This window comes from Hylaeus anthracinus, unplaced genomic scaffold (assembly GCF_026225885.1).
Source record: "Hylaeus anthracinus isolate JK02 unplaced genomic scaffold, UHH_iyHylAnth1.0_haploid 11978, whole genome shotgun sequence".
Lineage (NCBI taxonomy): Eukaryota > Metazoa > Arthropoda > Insecta > Hymenoptera > Colletidae > Hylaeus > Hylaeus anthracinus.
This window is the reverse complement of record NW_026534326.1, coordinates 1,796,861-1,815,037: the sequence shown is the minus strand read 5'-3', so window position 1 is coordinate 1,815,037 and position 18,177 is coordinate 1,796,861. Positions and strand designations below refer to the sequence as shown.

At 38.5% G+C, this 18,177-nt stretch overlaps 6 protein-coding genes and 1 long non-coding RNA gene across 10 annotated transcripts in view; 4 read left to right on the top strand and 3 right to left on the bottom strand.

Annotated features, from left to right (window-relative positions):
* Window positions 1-2,990, bottom strand: part of LOC128896686 (uncharacterized) — a 5,424-nt gene extending 2,434 nt beyond the window's left edge. The window contains exons 1-3 of one of the 2 annotated variants that reach the window (XM_054160091.1): window positions 2,893-2,990; window positions 1,743-2,368; window positions 1,047-1,296 (exon numbers count right to left, since the gene is read on the bottom strand). In XM_054160091.1, the coding sequence (XP_054016066.1) occupies window positions 1,047-1,296; window positions 1,743-2,364 (872 nt within the window). In that variant the 5' untranslated portion in view covers window positions 2,365-2,368; window positions 2,893-2,990. Of the gene's footprint in view, window positions 1-1,046; window positions 1,297-1,742; window positions 2,425-2,892 lie in introns of those variants that run through there. The other variant, XM_054160090.1, reaches the window with a different exon arrangement.
* LOC128896707 (uncharacterized) lies at window positions 1,176-1,883 on the top strand. Its single transcript, XR_008462078.1, has 3 exons — window positions 1,176-1,377; window positions 1,458-1,639; window positions 1,717-1,883. It is a non-coding gene; the product is annotated as an uncharacterized LOC128896707 (long non-coding RNA).
* A 2,582-nt stretch (window positions 2,991-5,572) lies between the features above and the next one.
* On the top strand, window positions 5,573-8,703 carry LOC128896699 (protein ILRUN). The gene is made up of 3 exons (XM_054160111.1): window positions 5,573-5,931; window positions 6,661-7,010; window positions 7,083-8,703. Exons 1-3 carry the CDS (start codon window positions 5,774-5,776, stop codon window positions 7,187-7,189), a joined length of 615 nt encoding a protein of 204 aa, XP_054016086.1. The 5' UTR covers window positions 5,573-5,773; the 3' UTR covers window positions 7,190-8,703.
* Window positions 8,554-10,147, bottom strand: LOC128896691 (thymidylate synthase). Its single transcript, XM_054160099.1, has 4 exons — window positions 9,817-10,147; window positions 9,366-9,629; window positions 9,041-9,303; window positions 8,554-8,976 (listed from the first exon to the last, which is right to left on the bottom strand). Exons 1-4 carry the CDS (start codon window positions 10,043-10,045, stop codon window positions 8,767-8,769), a joined length of 966 nt encoding a protein of 321 aa, XP_054016074.1. The 5' UTR covers window positions 10,046-10,147; the 3' UTR covers window positions 8,554-8,766.
* Window positions 10,148-10,723: 576 nt separating this feature from the next.
* On the top strand, window positions 10,724-12,926 carry LOC128896953 (peroxisomal membrane protein PEX16). The gene is made up of 5 exons (XM_054160557.1): window positions 10,724-10,940; window positions 11,008-11,254; window positions 11,371-11,644; window positions 11,723-11,826; window positions 11,906-12,926. Exons 1-5 carry the CDS (start codon window positions 10,811-10,813, stop codon window positions 12,159-12,161), a joined length of 1,011 nt encoding a protein of 336 aa, XP_054016532.1. The 5' UTR covers window positions 10,724-10,810; the 3' UTR covers window positions 12,162-12,926.
* A 107-nt stretch (window positions 12,927-13,033) lies between these two features.
* On the bottom strand, window positions 13,034-14,994 carry LOC128896954 (toll-interacting protein A-like). Of its 2 annotated transcripts, none has more exons than XM_054160559.1 (6): window positions 14,777-14,994; window positions 14,337-14,510; window positions 14,088-14,221; window positions 13,784-13,994; window positions 13,533-13,700; window positions 13,034-13,256 (listed from the first exon to the last, which is right to left on the bottom strand). In XM_054160559.1, exons 1-6 carry the CDS (start codon window positions 14,822-14,824, stop codon window positions 13,146-13,148), a joined length of 846 nt encoding a protein of 281 aa, XP_054016534.1. In that variant the 5' UTR covers window positions 14,825-14,994; the 3' UTR covers window positions 13,034-13,145. The 2 variants fall into 2 exon arrangements, with proteins under 2 accessions (XP_054016534.1, XP_054016535.1); XM_054160560.1 differs by having other exon boundaries at window positions 13,790-13,994; window positions 14,777-14,991.
* A 314-nt stretch (window positions 14,995-15,308) lies between these two features.
* LOC128896998 (histone PARylation factor 1) lies at window positions 15,309-18,072 on the top strand. 2 transcript variants are annotated; one of them, XM_054160616.1, is made up of 5 exons: window positions 15,309-15,708; window positions 15,788-16,345; window positions 16,407-16,555; window positions 16,629-16,867; window positions 17,044-18,072. In XM_054160616.1, the coding sequence occupies exons 1-5, from the start codon at window positions 15,577-15,579 to the stop codon at window positions 17,346-17,348; spliced, it is 1,383 nt and encodes a 460-aa protein (XP_054016591.1). In that variant the 5' UTR covers window positions 15,309-15,576; the 3' UTR covers window positions 17,349-18,072. The 2 variants fall into 2 exon arrangements, with proteins under 2 accessions (XP_054016591.1, XP_054016590.1); XM_054160615.1 differs by having other exon boundaries at window positions 15,785-16,345.
* The last annotated feature ends 105 nt before the right edge of the window (window positions 18,073-18,177 follow it).

The window sequence follows — 18,177 nt, the reverse complement described above, 5'->3', positions numbered from 1 at the left end:
GAAGGACTGGAAAAATACTTTCCATGGAACGCTGATAAACATTTGGTTCAACTAACTGTATCGTACCAGACTCCCAAGCTTGTGAAATGCAGTTTTACATTCAGGGTTTATGTTTCAGATGCATGAGTATATACAGCTACCATTCACCAGCAAATCTAGGAAACGGGTTTATATGAATTTACGAGAACGTGGCTCGCCCCGATGCGGGGGTGGCTCGTCAGGGAGGGTCAGAAAGGTTCTTAGATGGTACCCCTTGGCACCGCTGCCCTCGCAACGTGGTACGACCTGGTACCAGCTCTCCTCGTCGTTGCAACCACCCCTCCAATACTAATGCGCACAATTTACTGGCTCCTGTGCTTTCACCTGTTCGATCGTGGCTTCACGATATAGATAATCGAGCCCCTGAACTCCTTTTCACCGATTTTCTGTCTCTGAACGTCCTCGCGAATGGATTTATTTTTTTCTTTTAAGGCCAAACAATTTCAATTAATTTATATCATATATCTCAACGAAGGAGAATACCCCATTAATTCCCATAAACGATGGAAAATTACAGTGGTGTTATGGTTTTCCATTACACCTTAGCACAGTTATTCTTGGATTGCTATGAATAATAATGAATAGTAACGGAAGCAGTAGATTGATTATTTGTCTGAAATACTTTGACGATGAGTCCCATAACTATTCATACTCTCTATGTTTATCGAAGAAATACAAATTTCTTCTATAGACATAGAAGGTAGGAATACTTATGAGATTGACTGTAAGTAATCCTCCTGATTGGATTTTAATGATGCTTAAAATAAAGATACTTCTTAAGGCTTAAGAATTCTTCTTGAAACCGAGATTTAAGATTTAGATTTGATTGAAATCTATCTTTGTAATTAAAAAATTAAATATCTAAGCTGAAAATTGCCCATACAAAGTAATATCAGTGATAAAGATGATCCTACAGAGTAACGCAAATTAAAAGCGCGAGACTCATCAACAAATTTTGATAATGTAAACGAGATCGTTGGTATAAAGCTATTTAAAATACAACTTACGAGATCCACTGATAAATGGCTGACACTGTGAGCTCTCCCCTCTCTCGAAGAGCATGTTCAATGAGTTCTGTGTAGGTAAAAGGTGGCTTCTTTGGTCCATTGCACCGGGAAGGCACAAAGTTTCTCTTATCGGGACTCTGGTAATTCTGGATGGTGTCCTGATGCAAGGAACCGTTCTCGTTGTAACTCCTTTTGGCGTCGTTGACGTAGGTGGACCCGTAAGAACGTCCGTTTACTTTCGTCTTGCTTCCTAAACAAGAAACAATTATTCAAACACGCAACAACCTTCTCAACCATAGACAGTCCTTTGGACTCCAAATTCATAAAACCAGTAAGTAAACTTAAAATTCTATTCAATTACACAAGCTTCCATAACAAAGATCCTATTGCATAATATGAAATATTTTGTAGATGACGATCAGGGTGTGTATTGTTAAAGGAAACACTAGTAAGCGGAACCTTTTCCTTGCGTCAAGGGAAATTAACATTGAAACCGAGAAAAAGTATAAACTATAATTTGTAGACCTAACCCAGGCCTAATCCAATTTGAAGATGAAATGGAAATGAAGGATGATTAACACTAAAGCATCTATGTAATTAGATTAAAGAAAATCATCCACAAAAGCAATACTAGATTACAAAGACTAATTTCATAAAAAAAACTTTGAAGTACACAGGTGAAATCTGCCTCCGCACCATTGTAATTGTAATTGGATGATGTGGATCTGTCATCTGCAGCCTCGATGAAAGGGTCCAGCTTGAAGTCGAGCAGCCAGGACAAGTTGCCAGTTTCCTGATCGTCGAATTGCTGCTGATACTGGTTACTAGAGGATGGTGCAGACTTGCTCTGTTGCAAATTCGTCGAGGGGATGGTGACCACAGGTTCCCAGTAACTGGGCTCGATCTGGTAGCCAGTCTCCTCCACCTGGATCACCTGCTCGCGTCTGTGCTCGGGCGAAGAGGAAGACGTGGACGGCGAGGGCGCGATCTCAGCGATGTTCTGCTGAGACTCCAGCTCGGAGACCGTGGTCCAGGTGCAGTTCGTTCCGTCCACGAGGAGGACCTCTAGTCGAGTCACTGGGGACTCCTCCACGGAGGAGAACAGCGCCGCTGTGTCGCCGATCATCTCGTTGGAAGCGATCAGCTCGATCGGAGTCTCCATCTCCTGGAACTGGTACCGCTTTCGACTGTTCTGGACCTCCTCGCAAAAGGTCTCTATGTCCAGGTCGTCGAAGATGCGCTTCCTGGCAGCGCGCGACTGATTCTCGGAGAGCTCGTGATCCGGGATTCCCCCGGTACCCGAGGATGGCCCGATCATCCTGCTGTGGGTCAGTTTTAGACGGGTTTCTGGGTGCTTCGGGGGATCAAGAATTCTAGAGTAGAGGTAGGGCAGAGCTCTAGGCTGGGATACTTAAAGATTTTAATTTATTTCGCAACTGTGGTATAATTATTAAGTGTAGATATCAATTCTGTGCCTTTGTATTCGCTCATTTGTAACTCCAAGTCAACCTAATGTTCATTGGAATGACTTTAAATCTGTAACTCGTATATCAACCTGATGTACATGAATATATACGAGATTTGGCGGGTCAGAAATTTTGTTTATCGTTGTGCTTCTAACAGATCAAGAAAATAGTTGATAATTATTAGGTGTAGCAAGTACAATGCTTACACAATGATATTCCACAAATTTCACTTATTACTATTCTCCTAATAAATTACAAATACACTTGATAAGTATTAAACATAGAAGTTAATTCTACTCTAACAAGAAGTTGTAAAAGACCAGCTCCAAATTCTCAATCACCCTCTCAATCGCTTTTTGGAGTAACGAAATGCTTCTCACCTCGGTTCTCTCTTCTTTGTTTCAGATTATTCAGCGATTGTCGAAGTGGACTAGATCGTCTCGAAATTACTCCCGACTTTCATCACGAAGTCCTCCCGTCGACGAGAAAACGACCGTCCAGGGATTTTGTATATCTCATCGATGCCTGTGCGCGTTATTCCACGGGAGAAGAGGATCGTGCTCGTTGATTACTAGCGACGGTGTGCAAGGGTAACGTGAACGGGTCGAAAACACGGTTCAGTGATGCATCATCGCGACCTGCGGCGCGTACACGTTCTCGATTGACACCGATTGATGCTTTCGTGCGCGGTCGAACTTTGTAAATGGTATCACCCCGACGTTTTGGGAACATCTACGCGAATCAACTTCGGAGCGCGATTGTCTTCTGATTCGTATTTCAAGTGTTACGCGGCGCGCTGCGCGCGCAGCTGCTGCGCCGCCCGGCAGCGGAGGGGATGACAGCTGCGCATGCGCGGGAACGCCTGCGGAGGCGTATATAAACGCTTGGATGGCGCAGAGCTGCGCAGAGCGCGCCAGAGGGTACAAAAGAAAGGACGTGACTCTCGTTACGAGGAGTTCGTGGAATTGCGTTCACTCACGTTCACTTTAGTTGACTTCAGTTTCACGAAGTCTTCGTCTTTTAAAGTAGACGTGTAGTCAAAGCGTAGAGTAATTTAGCAGTAAACGTGATGGATTTGGGAGTTGTCTTTCTGTCGGAATGAATTTGTTGTATATCAAAAAATAATTTTTACTTGGAACAGAAAGTGATAGTAATTATTATGCTCCATGGGAATTCTTTTATTTCATTTTGAACAAGACTGTGAGATCTTTTTGGAAAGAAGTGAAAAAAATAACATATCGATAGGTGAAACTCTTCTTTAATTTCTCTTTGATATTAAATTACGTTATCCATCAATCGGTAAGGAAGGAAAGAAAAGGGTATCAGTATAAAGCGCGGGAATATTTGAAATATTACCTCTAACATTAACAATGATACTGACATTAAAGAGGAATTTATCCTTTTTTTTTTATATAAAAAACATTCGTATTAATTGGAGCGATGAATTTTCGGTATAAGACATTTTCAATTCAATTTAAAACAATTCCAATCGTTTCCAAAATTGAATCTTTATATACAAATAAATGTGGAGAGTCAGAAGAAGAGTCAGTCTTTCTACAGAAAGCAAAATCAAAATTATAAAACATAGCTTCATATTAAATATTATATTTCTCTATAAATCATTGGAAAAACTGCACATATTGTTCGATAAGAGCTGGGTAAACGCACGGAATGCAAGCAAGCGGACTAATCGATTTTGCGAGCGTTCTCCTCTCCCCCGTGTGCATATCAGTTTATCAGCTGCAAAAACTTGGTCTCCGCGACGCGCGCAAGGTCAAGGTGACAACGCGTCACAAAGGGAACGGAAAACGCTCGGATTCGACCATAGACGTACAGCGAGATAGACGCGCGTGCTCGATAAGAGAAGCTTCCGGCGAGATTAGTAAGAGAGCGAGTAGAGAGAGTGTATATGTCCTTGTCGCACAGTGACGTTTAGAAGGGGTTCTCTGTTGATGGTGAGGAGCGAAAAGAAACCTACTAACTACTCCCTCAATAATGAATATTTTTAAACTTTTTTTCCTTGTAGATCTTAGGGAACACTACGAAAATCGTATAGAAAGTTTTTCCGTAAAGTGAAAACCTACTCTCCTAAAAGTAAAAGAAAGATTTTTGGTAATAATTTTCAAGGGCGTGCGCCATCAACGTTGGAAAAATTCTAAAATTCATGGAACTCCAACATTTATGAGACACCCTGTATATGGATGCCAGTGCCTCTCACTAAAGAACTAAAAATATTAATTCCGAAAGTTAAAGATCAAAGGAAAAGAATTTAAATAAAATTCACAAACTTTGAAGTTAAGGAGATAGTACAGAAAACGTCGACCAATCAGAATGCGAGACGGCCGCGCTCCCCGACCAATCAGAGCGCGAGTCAGAACGCGCCAAGCGGCCGCGCTGATACGCTACCGCGGGTGCTCCATTGGCATACTTGCGCTCTGATTGGTCGGGGAGCGTGGCCGCCTCGCGCTCTGATTGGTCAGCGTTTTCCGTTAATATCTCCTCAACTAAGTCTCGGACAAGATTTTCGCTAAGGATAAAGTTGTTTCAAATCACCTCCCGAATCACCTCTTTCAAGGTGTTACAACATTTTTGGGACACCCTGTACACAGTTTGATATTATTACTTTGTCCCTATTTCTTGAAAATTGTAACCCCACGCCACGATAATCTGCCCAGGGCGCCAATATTGCTAAAACCGGTACTACCGATACGCGACATGGAATAACTTTTATTTTATTTTAATTTACATTTATCTTACTTTTCTCGTTGTCTCTTCTATGCTACGTAGTTTAACAATTTTTACAATCCAACCGCCTAGTCCTTTTCTCATAAAAATTGTAACCCCATAATATTGCCCAGAGCGCCAATATTGCTAGAACCAGCACTGAAGAGAGTAGTCCCCACCGCCCTAACCCTATTCCCCGTCTATCGCGCGTTGCGCGACGAAGAGAGGTGCACCGTTGCCATATCTCTGTCCTTCGTCTCGTCGGACCGTCCTGTCCTTCTCTATACCGCGCTACGTCCGTGCCGTACTCTACTGTACGGACTGTACATAAGTGATCTCGGGGTTTCGCGTGCTTCTCGCGCGGAGTGTACCATGGATGCATGCACCCGCTGCGCACGGATGAACGTCACGAAGAATGACATTTAAAATTTGCAGTTAAAGATCGGGACGATCCAGAGGACGTGTTTACGAGGCTGTGCTTTGATTGACAGTTGCGTTACATGGGGCACTGAACGGTCGCGGAAACGAGGACGCATCATGAATGTGGACAACGACTTGGACCAGCATTTGTTGCGCCAGTTCAGCTGTCTAGGCACCACCGATAAAGACGATCTGGTGAAGCAGCTGCAGAGGCTGCTGGCTGGCAGCCAGCTGAACGAAGCCACCGCTACGTTCTTCCTCGATATGAACAACTGGTATGATATCACCTTTATCGTAAACACTTCCTACCAACGAGTTTCCCTCTGACCTAACCCTAACGTCGCCATGTTTACGTAGTGGTATGATCCTTTGCTGGATGACAGCTTGTGCTAGGTCTACAAATAACGAATTTTACTAAAGTGTTTGTTTGTTCAATATTTTAGCAGCTTTCGACAAGCATAGGAATAAATGAGACGTAGGTAACTCAGCGAGCCACTTTTCTGGCTTGTCAACGTTGCACAGTATTTGTTAAACGTGGCGTATCGCATTGTTTAAGGCCATAGTTTGCAGATGTTATGCTTAACAGACACACTGGTTGGAGGAGAACTCTAGTATCGAGATGCAACAATTCTAATCATGGCTAGATTATATGGAACCTACTTTCTCTTTTTTGGAATCTTCGCTTGGCTTACTCCAATGGAATTAGAGTTTGAAAGAGTCTCTTTTTTGTCGAGCTTTCCTGACTGCTATGTTCTTCTTCTTCAGTTTCTGTCATTTGTTCAATCTTTTTGCCCCTTTTGCCATCATTCAAATAAATTACTGGCATCGATAGGAAAATTGATCCTACTATAAACCTAGTCAGTTTCTAACAAAGGCAACCCAATAGCTTCGTCCCTGCAAAGAGAATATCTACCACTACGTTTCTTCTGCAAACATCTATTTTATCTACGTAACTATCCGATCTGAACCTGATCCTCTTGAAAATAATTCTCAAACGATTGCAGGAACCTTCAAGCAGCTATATGTAGTTACTTTGACTTCGAGTCTCCCTTCAAGTTCCCCTGTATGGCCCTGATATGCGACAGCACTATAGGCGAAGGGGAATCGGTGCCACCTAACACTAAATTTCGAAAATCATGGCACGTACAAAACAGTGGCACAGAGGCATGGCCTGCTGAGATTTGTCTGCAACATACAGGAGGGGTGCAAATGGGAGAATGCACGCGGGTACCGGTTCCGTCTTTAGGCCCCAAAGAAACGACTGAGATAAGCGTGGACCTTACCAGTCCCTCTGTCACCGGCGTGTACCAGAGTAAATGGAGAATGATGACATCAACGGGTTCCTATTTTGGGGGTACGTACAATTCTCTTTCTCATCTTTTATACATCGCAGACCTTTTCCTTACAGATTTATTTTTTTCTTTAGACATCATTTGGGTGATCATCACTGTTAGCGAATGTGGCACCCTGGCAGTTACTCAACAACTGCATCAATTAAGTACTTCACAGTCTAACGATGTACAGATGTGCTAGCCCCCAATATCCAGAGACTTCCCCTAAATTTCGTCCTATTTTTTTTTTTCTTTTTTTTGTTTTAAACGCTGTCAGTTACTTTACATCGAGCAGGAGGGATTCATTTTAAGGTATACCGCTTTAAATGATAGAAACGATTCGTTCCACTAGCGATTCAAGACAAACGATAATTCCCAACAGATGTTTACATGATTTAAGGAAGTGCTGGATTTTAAAACTGTATAGAAATAACGTAATTTTGTTAGATTTGAAAGTTGTTTAAGGCCTTTAAACGTCCATGCTTGTCGGTTACGTCGATAAACGTATTTCTTCCTCTCTCGACGATTAGAAACGTGGTGGAATAGTTATGATTGTATGATTTGTGCGTAACTTAAGCCTGTAACGGACACGTATGGACTAATTCGAGACCGGTACTGAAAAAAAAGAAATTGAAATATAAATATATAAATATACATATATACATATACGTAGATATACGCATGTTGTCCCATTTTAACTTGGACACCGTGATAACTCGAAAACAGAGTTTTAGTACGAAACATTTGAAACAAAAGTTTTTTAGCTTCCAATAGGGCCACAAGATGGAGTTATCAATTCGATTATAGATGGCACCACTTACGGTACTTGTTCGTAGCGCCCATTTTTCAAAAATCAAAGTCGACTTTTTTTTTTCATTTGGATTATTTTTGACTGTGTTACAGCGATTTAAAGTTTGTTATTTTTTAAATTCAATTTGTGTGCACGTGTCACACACACGCAACAGAATCCTTATTTCTGCTACACACACACACACACATACACATTGAATTTGAAAAATAACAAAACAGATCCGAATGAAAAACAAAAACAAGAACCATTGTCTTCATCTCGATACCAGCTACAATTTGCATTGAACCAAAAAATCTACTTCCATTTAAAAAACAATGGCCGCCATGAAGAAATATTACAAGTAGAGTCGAATTGATCATTTCTGGTCCCCTCTGAACCATAAAACTTTTGTCTGAAACATTTTTTTTTTTCTAAAATTCCATGTTTTCGAGTTATTACAAAGACCAAGTTAAAATGAGAGAACCTATATACGTACATATATGTATACATATGTATATTATACATATATGCATACGTATATACAGGATGTTAAGCTACTGGAATGAGAAAGTTCACAGGTCACAGGAAAAAAATTATTATGTTGAGGGTTTAGTTCCAAAGTTATTAATCGCTGGGAGTGTTGCAGGAATTTTCATGATTTCACATCGTGTTACAGCTTACAGAGTCACCCAACATTTCTCAAACCAGTAGTAGAACATCCTACACATACACACACGACACACAAACACATACACGTACAATTACTAAGATACGAGTTTATTAAAAACATAATTTTTATTAGGAAATAAAGTATAGATACAGTTAGAAATTATAATACACAGTGAATTTCATTAATTCGCCAATTCAAATGGTATACTTACTTTCTCAATGGTTAAAAATTCTTTTTTTTTTTGTTTTTTGTTTTTTGTTAAAGAAAACGTATAACGCGTCGACGTAATCTACGTTTGCTTAAATGTCTTAACTTGCTCTTAAACAGCCATCGCCATCGAGAGTTTTCCATGCGGTTCGTACCCAAGCAGTTCAAAATCCTCCGCTACGAAATCGTCGACGTTCTGAACGTTCCTAACTATCTTTAAACGTGGGAATGGTTTCGGTGTGCGTTTTAGTTGTTCCTTGAGCGCGGATACATGATTAAGGTACACGTGACAGTCGCCCATTGTATGTACAAATTCACCAGGCTGAGAATAAAAGAGGAAATACAAGTTTCTGTTAAAAATTCAGACTACTTTCGTGGAGACTCACCTTTAAGTTTGTGATATGAGCCAACATACAAGTCAACAGAGAGTAGGATGCTATGTTGAATGGCACTCCGAGACCCATATCTGCGCTTCTTTGATAAAGCTGACAGGACAGTTCGTCTTTGTTTACATAGAATTGTACAAGACAATGGCAAGGAGGTAAGGCCATTTGTGGAATGTCGGTTGGGTTCCACGCAGACATTATTATTCTCCTGCTATCGGGAGAATTTTTTATTTGGTGTATTACGTCTTGTAATTGATCGATGCCTGCACAGATGAAAGATGTATTAAGATATCGTTAATTTCAGATACAACACGCGACGATTTACCTTGTCCTTTGTAATCGGCGTGCATGTTTGTGTATTTTGCACCAAAGTGTCTCCACTGAAATCCATAAACTGGTCCTAAATCTCCTTCTTCTCTATCGGTGAGGCCACAAGAATCTAAGAACGCGCGAGAGCTGTTGGCATCCCAAATATGAACATTTTTCTCTGAGAGTTCTTTAGCATTCGCTGATCCCTTTATAAACCATAACAATTCTTCTACAACTCCTCTCCAAAACACCCGCTTGGTAGTTATTAATGGAAATGTATCTAAAATGGTAGATAATATTAATCGTTTATCATTGTATTTATACGAGGACATCGAATATATTTTTCTGGACGTATTAAATCAGTATGCAGGGTATAAGAATACAGAAATAGTCGTATTAGTCCTTACAAAACAGGTACTAATTATTATATAAATTATTGTGTGAATTGTTTATGAGAAAGTTCTTACTGTCTCTTAAACTAAAACGCATTTGAGTTCCAAAAAGGGATAGCGTGCCCACGCCAGTACGGTCACTTCTGTTCGCTCCTTCATTAATGATTTTCCTAATTAAATCTAAATACTGGTATTCCTCGTGCGGTTTTTCACTTTCAACGTGAGTCGTTCCATTTTTTTCTTTCGTTTTGTTATTCAATTCTTCGGTACAGCCATTCGATGAAATTAAATCATCGTTGTTCATGGTTTGCAAGGAAACTAAAAATAGAGATCGGATAATAAACAAATAATAAAAGTTGTATGTAAATTTTAATGACACTTTCGAGAAATATGGCGCGAAGAGAGATGTTTGAGCATGCGCACTATCTTTTGCATCAGGAGTGTATCAAATACGATTATAAAACTGGCGCCCTTGGTCGCCCTAAAAAATAATAAAATTATAAAAGAATTGGAAATACATTGAGTCTTCGTCATATACAAGGTGTCCCAAAAATGTTGAAGGTCCTGAAAGGGGCGGTTCGGGGGGTGATTTGAAACAACTTTTTCCTTAGCGAAAATGTTGACCGAGGCTTCCTTAAGGAGATATTAAGGGAAAACGTCGACCAATCAGAGCACGAGTCAGAACGCGCCAAACGGCCGCGCTGATACGCTACCGCGGGCGCTCTATTGGCATACTCGCGCTCTGATTGGTCGCGCGTTCAACGCGCATGCGCGAATGGAAGCTAAATCTAGTAACACTATATTTCTATGGCTGTGCAATAAACGTAACGTAATCGTATTTTTCCTAAAAGTAGCATCATTTTAAATAAAATAATAAATTTTTAATACATATACGTCCTTTTTCTCTTACAGAAACCTAACATGGAAGAATTTATTGAAAACAACGCTAATAAATCTATATCACTAGACATCCCTAGATATCCCCAGACATCACCTGTTGATTTTTCAAAGGTTAACAGTGATCGAGTGATGATTGTCAACTTCATTTAAATTGTTCAAAAATATCAAAATGGTGCTCGACAAAGTGAATTCTTCTGTTTTAAAACTCATCGAACCCTATCAAAAATGGGTCATAGAAAATCCACAATTATTGGCAGACTTAGAGAAAACTGTTCAGTGTTTGTCTTACTTTACAGCTGGTTAGAGCAATTCTTTCTCAATATTACATTTCTCCTGCGCATATTTTTAAATAAAATTGTTTTCCAGGTTCCCTGAACAATTCTACGTTTACATCAGAGTTTATCTACTCATTCTCGAACCTAGTTGTCCTCTTCAACGACTTGCTAATGTACAGCGGCAGATGCATGCATTTAAAGTTTCCCCAATTCGAGTCGAAGCTTAAAATTTGGCTGACTGTCGTGGAGTATACAGAGACACTGTTCGAAATCTCTGCTAAGAAATTGTGGGGACCCAGCGGCAGGTGGTTCGTAATCACAGCGATACAAATATTCAAGTGAGTCGATAATATTTTAAATACAATATATATTACGCTAATCCTTCAATGATATTCATATACATCGCCAAAAAATTAGTACATTTGTATAGTATATACGTGTAACTTATTGTTAGGACTGTGTTGCGTCTCTTGGTAATACACGTCTACAAAGAACGCATGGTGAAATGTCCTCCGATACAACCGCTCAACAGAGATATGTTAATCAAATCTAACGAAGAGAAATTGAAGAATGGATTCATGCTGAAGCGATCCGGCACCATCGTCAGAAGTATAAGGGGCACCAATTCTTTACAGGCGCGAACATGGGAACGGTTGCCTTCTGTCCCCAGTGAAAGTGATAATCTAAATGCTTCCACTGTATCAGAAAAGAAATTCATTATAGCAGAGGTATGTATAACGCTGTATAGTAAATCATGAATTGTTATCAAGTTGAATGTTTTATTGTTTCTATCAATATATTTTTAGAGTCTTTATATTATGAAACCATTATTCCATTTGGGATGCGTATCCGTCACTGGTGAGAAACAGTGGGCGCCGTGGTTGTTGTCCTTTGCTATTGATTTACTTAGGTAAATAAAATTACTGATTAATACAATAAAAACTCAAGTAATATAGTGGAACAGGGTACAATGCAATTTTCTCTTTCAGTTTAAACGTATTTAACGATAAAGCAAATCGTGAATCGTTCAGCAAAGAAGAAGAAGAAGAACTGAATAAGCGGAAGCTAGCTTTGCTGCTTTATATATTAAGATCTCCATTTTACGACAAATGCACCCGTGACAGAATAAATGCAGCTCTCACTGCGTTGTCTACTACAGTGCCTTTCGCTAAATTCATAGCGGAACCAATGAAAAAGTATCTCCCACATTGGCAGAGCACGTACTTTTACATTTGGTCGCGCTAGCTTGTTAAATTATTATTTATGTATTTTTTTAATATTGGTACAAGTTATTGTTTTGGGCTGTAGATAACGTTAACAATGATATATTGTTAATATGGTAAGAAGGGGAAATGGAAAATGTAATAAATTTAACTCGGACTGACTCACTGTTAAAAGTGATATATATAAGATTTAGAATTCGCATTTGCTGTGGAGCAAAAGGTGAACAATATTATATTATTATAATTAAAATTATAAAGAAAAATTATAATTCAACGAATACGCTTCCAGTGTAGCAAAACAAAGCAACAGGAGGTACTCGGGATATTAGCGTTTTTATAATAATTTTATACTTAAAAACATGTCAGTTTATTTTTTTATGTTCTTGGATGTAAGAGGTAATTTTAGTACGCGTTAAATTTTTCTGTACAGTCTTTTTTTTATAAAGAATAAAATCCAAAAGAAATTTGATACAAACCGTATAATTTTATAAAGTTTCGTTTGTAATTATAAAAAAACGTTCATGCATGGTTATACATAGGATGTCCTACGATGGTTGGTACGAGTATGTGGAACAAATAAAATATTCAATTTTGTAACAATTTTAATTATTAACGTGACACATCGATAAACGTTTTATTATAATATATTATTTTAATATAATAATATATTAAATATATTTTTTTAATTTTACACGCGAACCTAATTAACTCCAATGATCTACGCAGAACATCCTGCGTATCACAAAGACGTAAAGGATCAATAAATACACGAAACATCGAAGTGATATATTTTTTTTTCTTTTTTTTTCTTAGAAAATATATATATTTCCCTGCCCGAATACGTTTTCGTGGATCTTCCTCGTCGGAGTTCCCAAATATTAAAATACCATAAAATGCATGGCGACAGTTCGCAGATATATTACACTTCGAAAGAAATACAGCATAGCGGAAAATACAAATACGGCCTTTGGAATTAAATATGATAATTTATAAAAAAAAAGATCGCTTATTCGCACATTTGAAGTAGCGAATTTATGGTCACGTCTTTTTTTCCATGATTCGCGTCGTAGACTGATCTGATCACCTCCTTGTCCACGTTTGGAAACATTTCGGAGATCTGCAAACGAAAAATAGTATACTTGCAATCGATACGAAATGTTTTTTAAATACTGTATGCATAAGTGAACCGGGGATTTTTACGCAAAATAAAATCTTTGCAGACGAATATACAAAAATTGAACCTGAATAGGAATCTATTTTGCTCTGGAAGTATTATAACATAAACTTTACCTTCGATATTGTTTTATACTCTTGCATACTGTGTGCATTTCATTCGAATTTCCTGTAAATGTATATACATCCCCAGTTTAATAACAAGAATTTTGTACGTTACCTGTTTTAATTCGACCTCAGCGTTTGGCATAGAACTGGGAATAGGAGGTACCGCAGCTGCAGGTGGTGCTGTGTAGACATTCACTGGTGCATATGGCGCTGCACCAAACATTGTTGAAGAGGGAACCATCATGACTGGGGGTGCACTCATGTATGGATGGCACTTTGTCTATAACAATATTGTACAATCAGTTCCATGGATGAAATATTAACAAAGTACATAGCGTCTCTGTGTAATGTGTCATCAACAACCTTTACCGTGTAACTAAAAACTAGATTTATCATCCCTTCTTGATTGTCTCCCTGTTTCCCACTGAGCATGTACCAATCTTCGTGTGTTTCTCCTTTTTGAAGAACTTGAGGTGGGATATCTATGTGGCCCCATGCGATTAACTCGTCCATCACAAAAGAACACTCGTCGTAAATTTCAACATATATCTGCGTAACTCCTGGTGGCAGATAGCTGAAATAATAAAGAAATATGCACGATAATTAAACATGTTCGAAGATATATATGATATACGACGTGTATCTTTTTATTATTTAAAATGTATACCATTGGATGACTTTGTTCCAATGCGGATTCTTTGCTCCATTAGAGCATGTGTGTGTCTCGTAAATTGCGTGGCCCACTCTCATCCTTACGTAAGGATCCATCCTTGTCATTCCATAGTTTTTCACTAGTTTAGCCTATAGGAAGTGTCTTTTTGAAATTACGAATAGAATGTTATTACAAAATACAAGTAACATTGCTCTGTGAAACTAAACTTGAACGCATACACGAGGATGGAAGCGTCAAACGTACCTGAGCGATTGTTATACTAAGTCTGCCGACGTGCTGTTCGTGCATTCCTGGCATGCTTTGCATCTGCAGTTGATGGAGGGCAAGCGCAGCTTGCTGATCCGCTGCTTCCTGTTGCTGTTGGGCATTGCGCTCTTCTACACCCAGGAATCCTTGTGGAAGCGGACCCAGGAAGGCCTGCAAAGTAAACCGAATTCTTTTTACGCAATTATTTTACGTCTTAAGTTAATCATTGACTGTAGTTGTGATAAGAAAGAATTGTGGTAATTCAGTTAATATTATAATATATATATATATATATATATATATTTAAGAAGTCTGGTAAATAATTAATAGATAATTCGAGTAACGTTGCACTCGTTTAGGCCCAAATGAAATTTCAATAATTTGCGGCATGTGCTATCGTGAATTGTGACATAGTCATCGTGAATTGTACAATTTACCCGTCTTTTCCATTCGTCGTACAAATCCGATCGCCTGTCGGTCTCCATAATAAAATTATCCGATTTGAAGGGCTCGCTCTCTGTCCTCGATACGTGTGTTATCCTACAGCGGGTGAAACCTGTCAAACTATGCGGCTACGCGACTTTATTATGTATCGAAAAAAATCAAAATATACATCAGACAGAGCGTGTGCATCCAAGAAAGTCACCGCTCACTTTGCAGCTCAGTGAGCGGGTTTTGAAACCAGTGGCGCCGTCGACGGGAAAACGCCCAAATATGTAGTGAAAATAAGCCTGAGCGTTTCACCGCTAGATGGCGCCACGGAAGCTTTAAATAAATTAACCTTTATTTTGTTATAAACGCATAATTCACACGATTCTAAGGTCCATATCGCTACAATATATCAGTATTTATGCCAAATTTTCCATTGCAATGAATGTTTATTTAGTTTAACAATAATTACTTTTCATTACCTAGTGGCGCCATCTTGAGGTGTTGATGAAAATTGAGGCTTACTGTTACTAGCTCAGCAGCTCACTGAGCGGCTCCGTGAGTGGTAGCCTTCCTTCACCTACTATTTTGTACCTAACCTTTTCTTTGATAAATCCATGTAAACGGAAGATACACTTGTATAATTATACATTCCACTACATTTATATTTCACGTTATCTCGTTCGTGGTACTATTACGATCATCGATACGTATTTTGAATAACGATGCTATGAGAGAAGTTTCATTTCTTTTCCCATAACCTATTACTTTTATTTCACGTCGTTGCCTGCGAAATCTAATAAAAAAAATGGATAGCGAGCAAGAACAGTACAAAGCTTATCAAGAAGATCCACGTATTCCCTGTCGATTCGGAGTCAAGTGTTATCAGAAGAATCCTATTCATCACAAAACGTACAAACATCCACCTGCGAAAGACACAGTACGAATTCATATTCCTATCTCATTTGCAACGTTATAGTTTAGAGTTTCCTCTTTAATGCTTTGAAAACTTTCAGCAGAAGATTGTAAAACGCACACAAAAAAGAAAAGAGCCAAGTAAGAGGAAAGAAAGAAGCGAGAATGGAACGAGTCCTTCTCCAGAGAAAAAATTTCAAAAGAGATGCGATAGCACAATCGATGAAAGCTCAGCCGACAAAGACATAGAACATACTGCTAACAATACCGTGAATAACGATAAAGAAAATAGCGAAATCGTAGAAGATGAATCAAGTACCCAAGCGCTAGAATCTATAAAAAGTTCGATCGATTGCATTACCATAGCATCATTATTAAAAGATTGCAATGTTAACATCGAAAGTGGCACATTACTTCCACCCGATGCGCAAACAGTTATTTCCCATCTGTTTCTAACCGAAATGCCAGAAGATTTTTTTCAGTTTTTTGAATTTCTTCAGAGCATTTCCAAAGACGATCCATTGAACGCGTTGAAGGATATTCACTTGCAACTCGTGGGTCCTTACGATGTTTTCGAAAAGAAATTTTTCAATCTTAAAGTTTGCGACAAGAAGACACTGCTGAGGCATTGGAGATATTATTACGACCCACCTGAATTTCAAGTAAGATAATTCTTTCCTTTGCCATTTAAATAATATGTATCATTCGCATCATTTCTTGCAGACTGTTGTCAAAGTCGACGATAAAGATGGACTGCATTTCGGTTACTGGAGGGATGAACCCTCCAAGATGCCTGTATTCGTAGCTATGAACAAAGAAAATGTAAATTGCACAATTGCACCTGTCGCAGAAAATTTATTTGGGATGCTGGAGTAAGTACATAAGTCCTCAAAAATTTTGTACAAAATTTTTGTATGCATTTGTAATTTGCAACTTATATTACAGCTGGTTTATAGCAGAAAAACTGAAACAGGCCAATCCATTTAAGAAGATGAGCATAACACTGCTGCAGCAAAAACTAAAGAGGTACGCCAGAGAAAAGAATATAGCATTGGACAAGCAGACGAGTAATATGCAGGCTAGAGAAAAGAAGGTTGTCGCGAAGACTTTCCATAAGGCTGGTATTGTGGTTCCATATGATAGGAAGACTGAAGTGGGGTACAGAAAGTTGGCAGTGACTGATCGTAAGTTATTATTATGAAATTCTGTTTACAATTAGCTTTGAAGCACTGAATTGCGATCTACTAGTTCTGGAAAAAAGAAACTTTGTATTAAGAAAGAATTTCATTTAATTTACTGTAAAGAAAGCATCGAAAATGTTCCTTTGTAATTACGATTCGATTAATTCTGCACATTATAGATGAATTGAAACAAATATTGGAACAGATAGAGAATGCTTCAACATCTGAAGCAAAGAAGATATCGATATCGAAGATAGAGGAAGTAATAAGATTGGCAACGATCGCAGCTGACGAGTATGATTTTGGCACGTGCTTGGAATTGGGTCACGATTTATTTTCCAGCGGTCTTCCTTTTGTTCATAACAAAGCGTTGAATATGCTTTCCCTTGCTTATAATCTTCTCCAAAGAGAAGAATTTTCAGAAATTGCTGGGGCACATTTGGAAGATAGGAGGCACGGTTCGAACTTGAGCGTCGTTACTTAATTATTAAAATAATAATAATTACAGTGTTATGTAGGGATTAAAATGAAAGAATTTTATTGTATTTGTACACAGACATTGGTAGCATACTTTATAAGCGAATGATTATTTTTGGCATTATTTAATAATTATTTATTATTTGTACTTTTCCAAATTTCGTGTTTTCTTCTCTACCACTACTAGTTCAAGTTCAAGTCAAATATCAGATTTATGAAATTATCAGAAATAATTCTAAAAAACAATATCTCTGTTCTACTTCAATATCTTTCTTATTCTAACTATTAAATCTTGCAGTAAACCTAATCAACGATGGGCGATTACAATTCTTTTTACATCCAACGTTCCTTGGGGCGACCAAGGCGCCAGTTTGTGCTCGTACTAGGTATTTTCCCGGCGCTCGATGTAGTGCGCACACGTGAGTTCGAAGCAACGCGCGTTGAGGAACGGACCAATCGCAACGCGTCTTTAGATTCAACCAATCAAATTTATACAATTATCAAAAGTAATTCTAAAAAATAATATCTCTGTTCTACTCCAACATCTTTCTTTAACTATTAAATCATGCAGTTCTTATCTTTTTTTTTATCTTCTTTACATCCATCATTTTTTGGGGCATCTAAGAGCCCATGCTACTCTGGCGCTGTGATTGGTCGGTTGTTTTTCTTAATTCTAGGACATTCTGTATATTATAATTACAATAATACAGAAATATATTTTATTTACTAAGCGAACCTTGTAAAACGTGAAATTTAATATACAATATTAATGGTCGTCAATATCGTTGCCACACGTATACAAATTACTAAAATTACAATACACAACAGAAATTGTA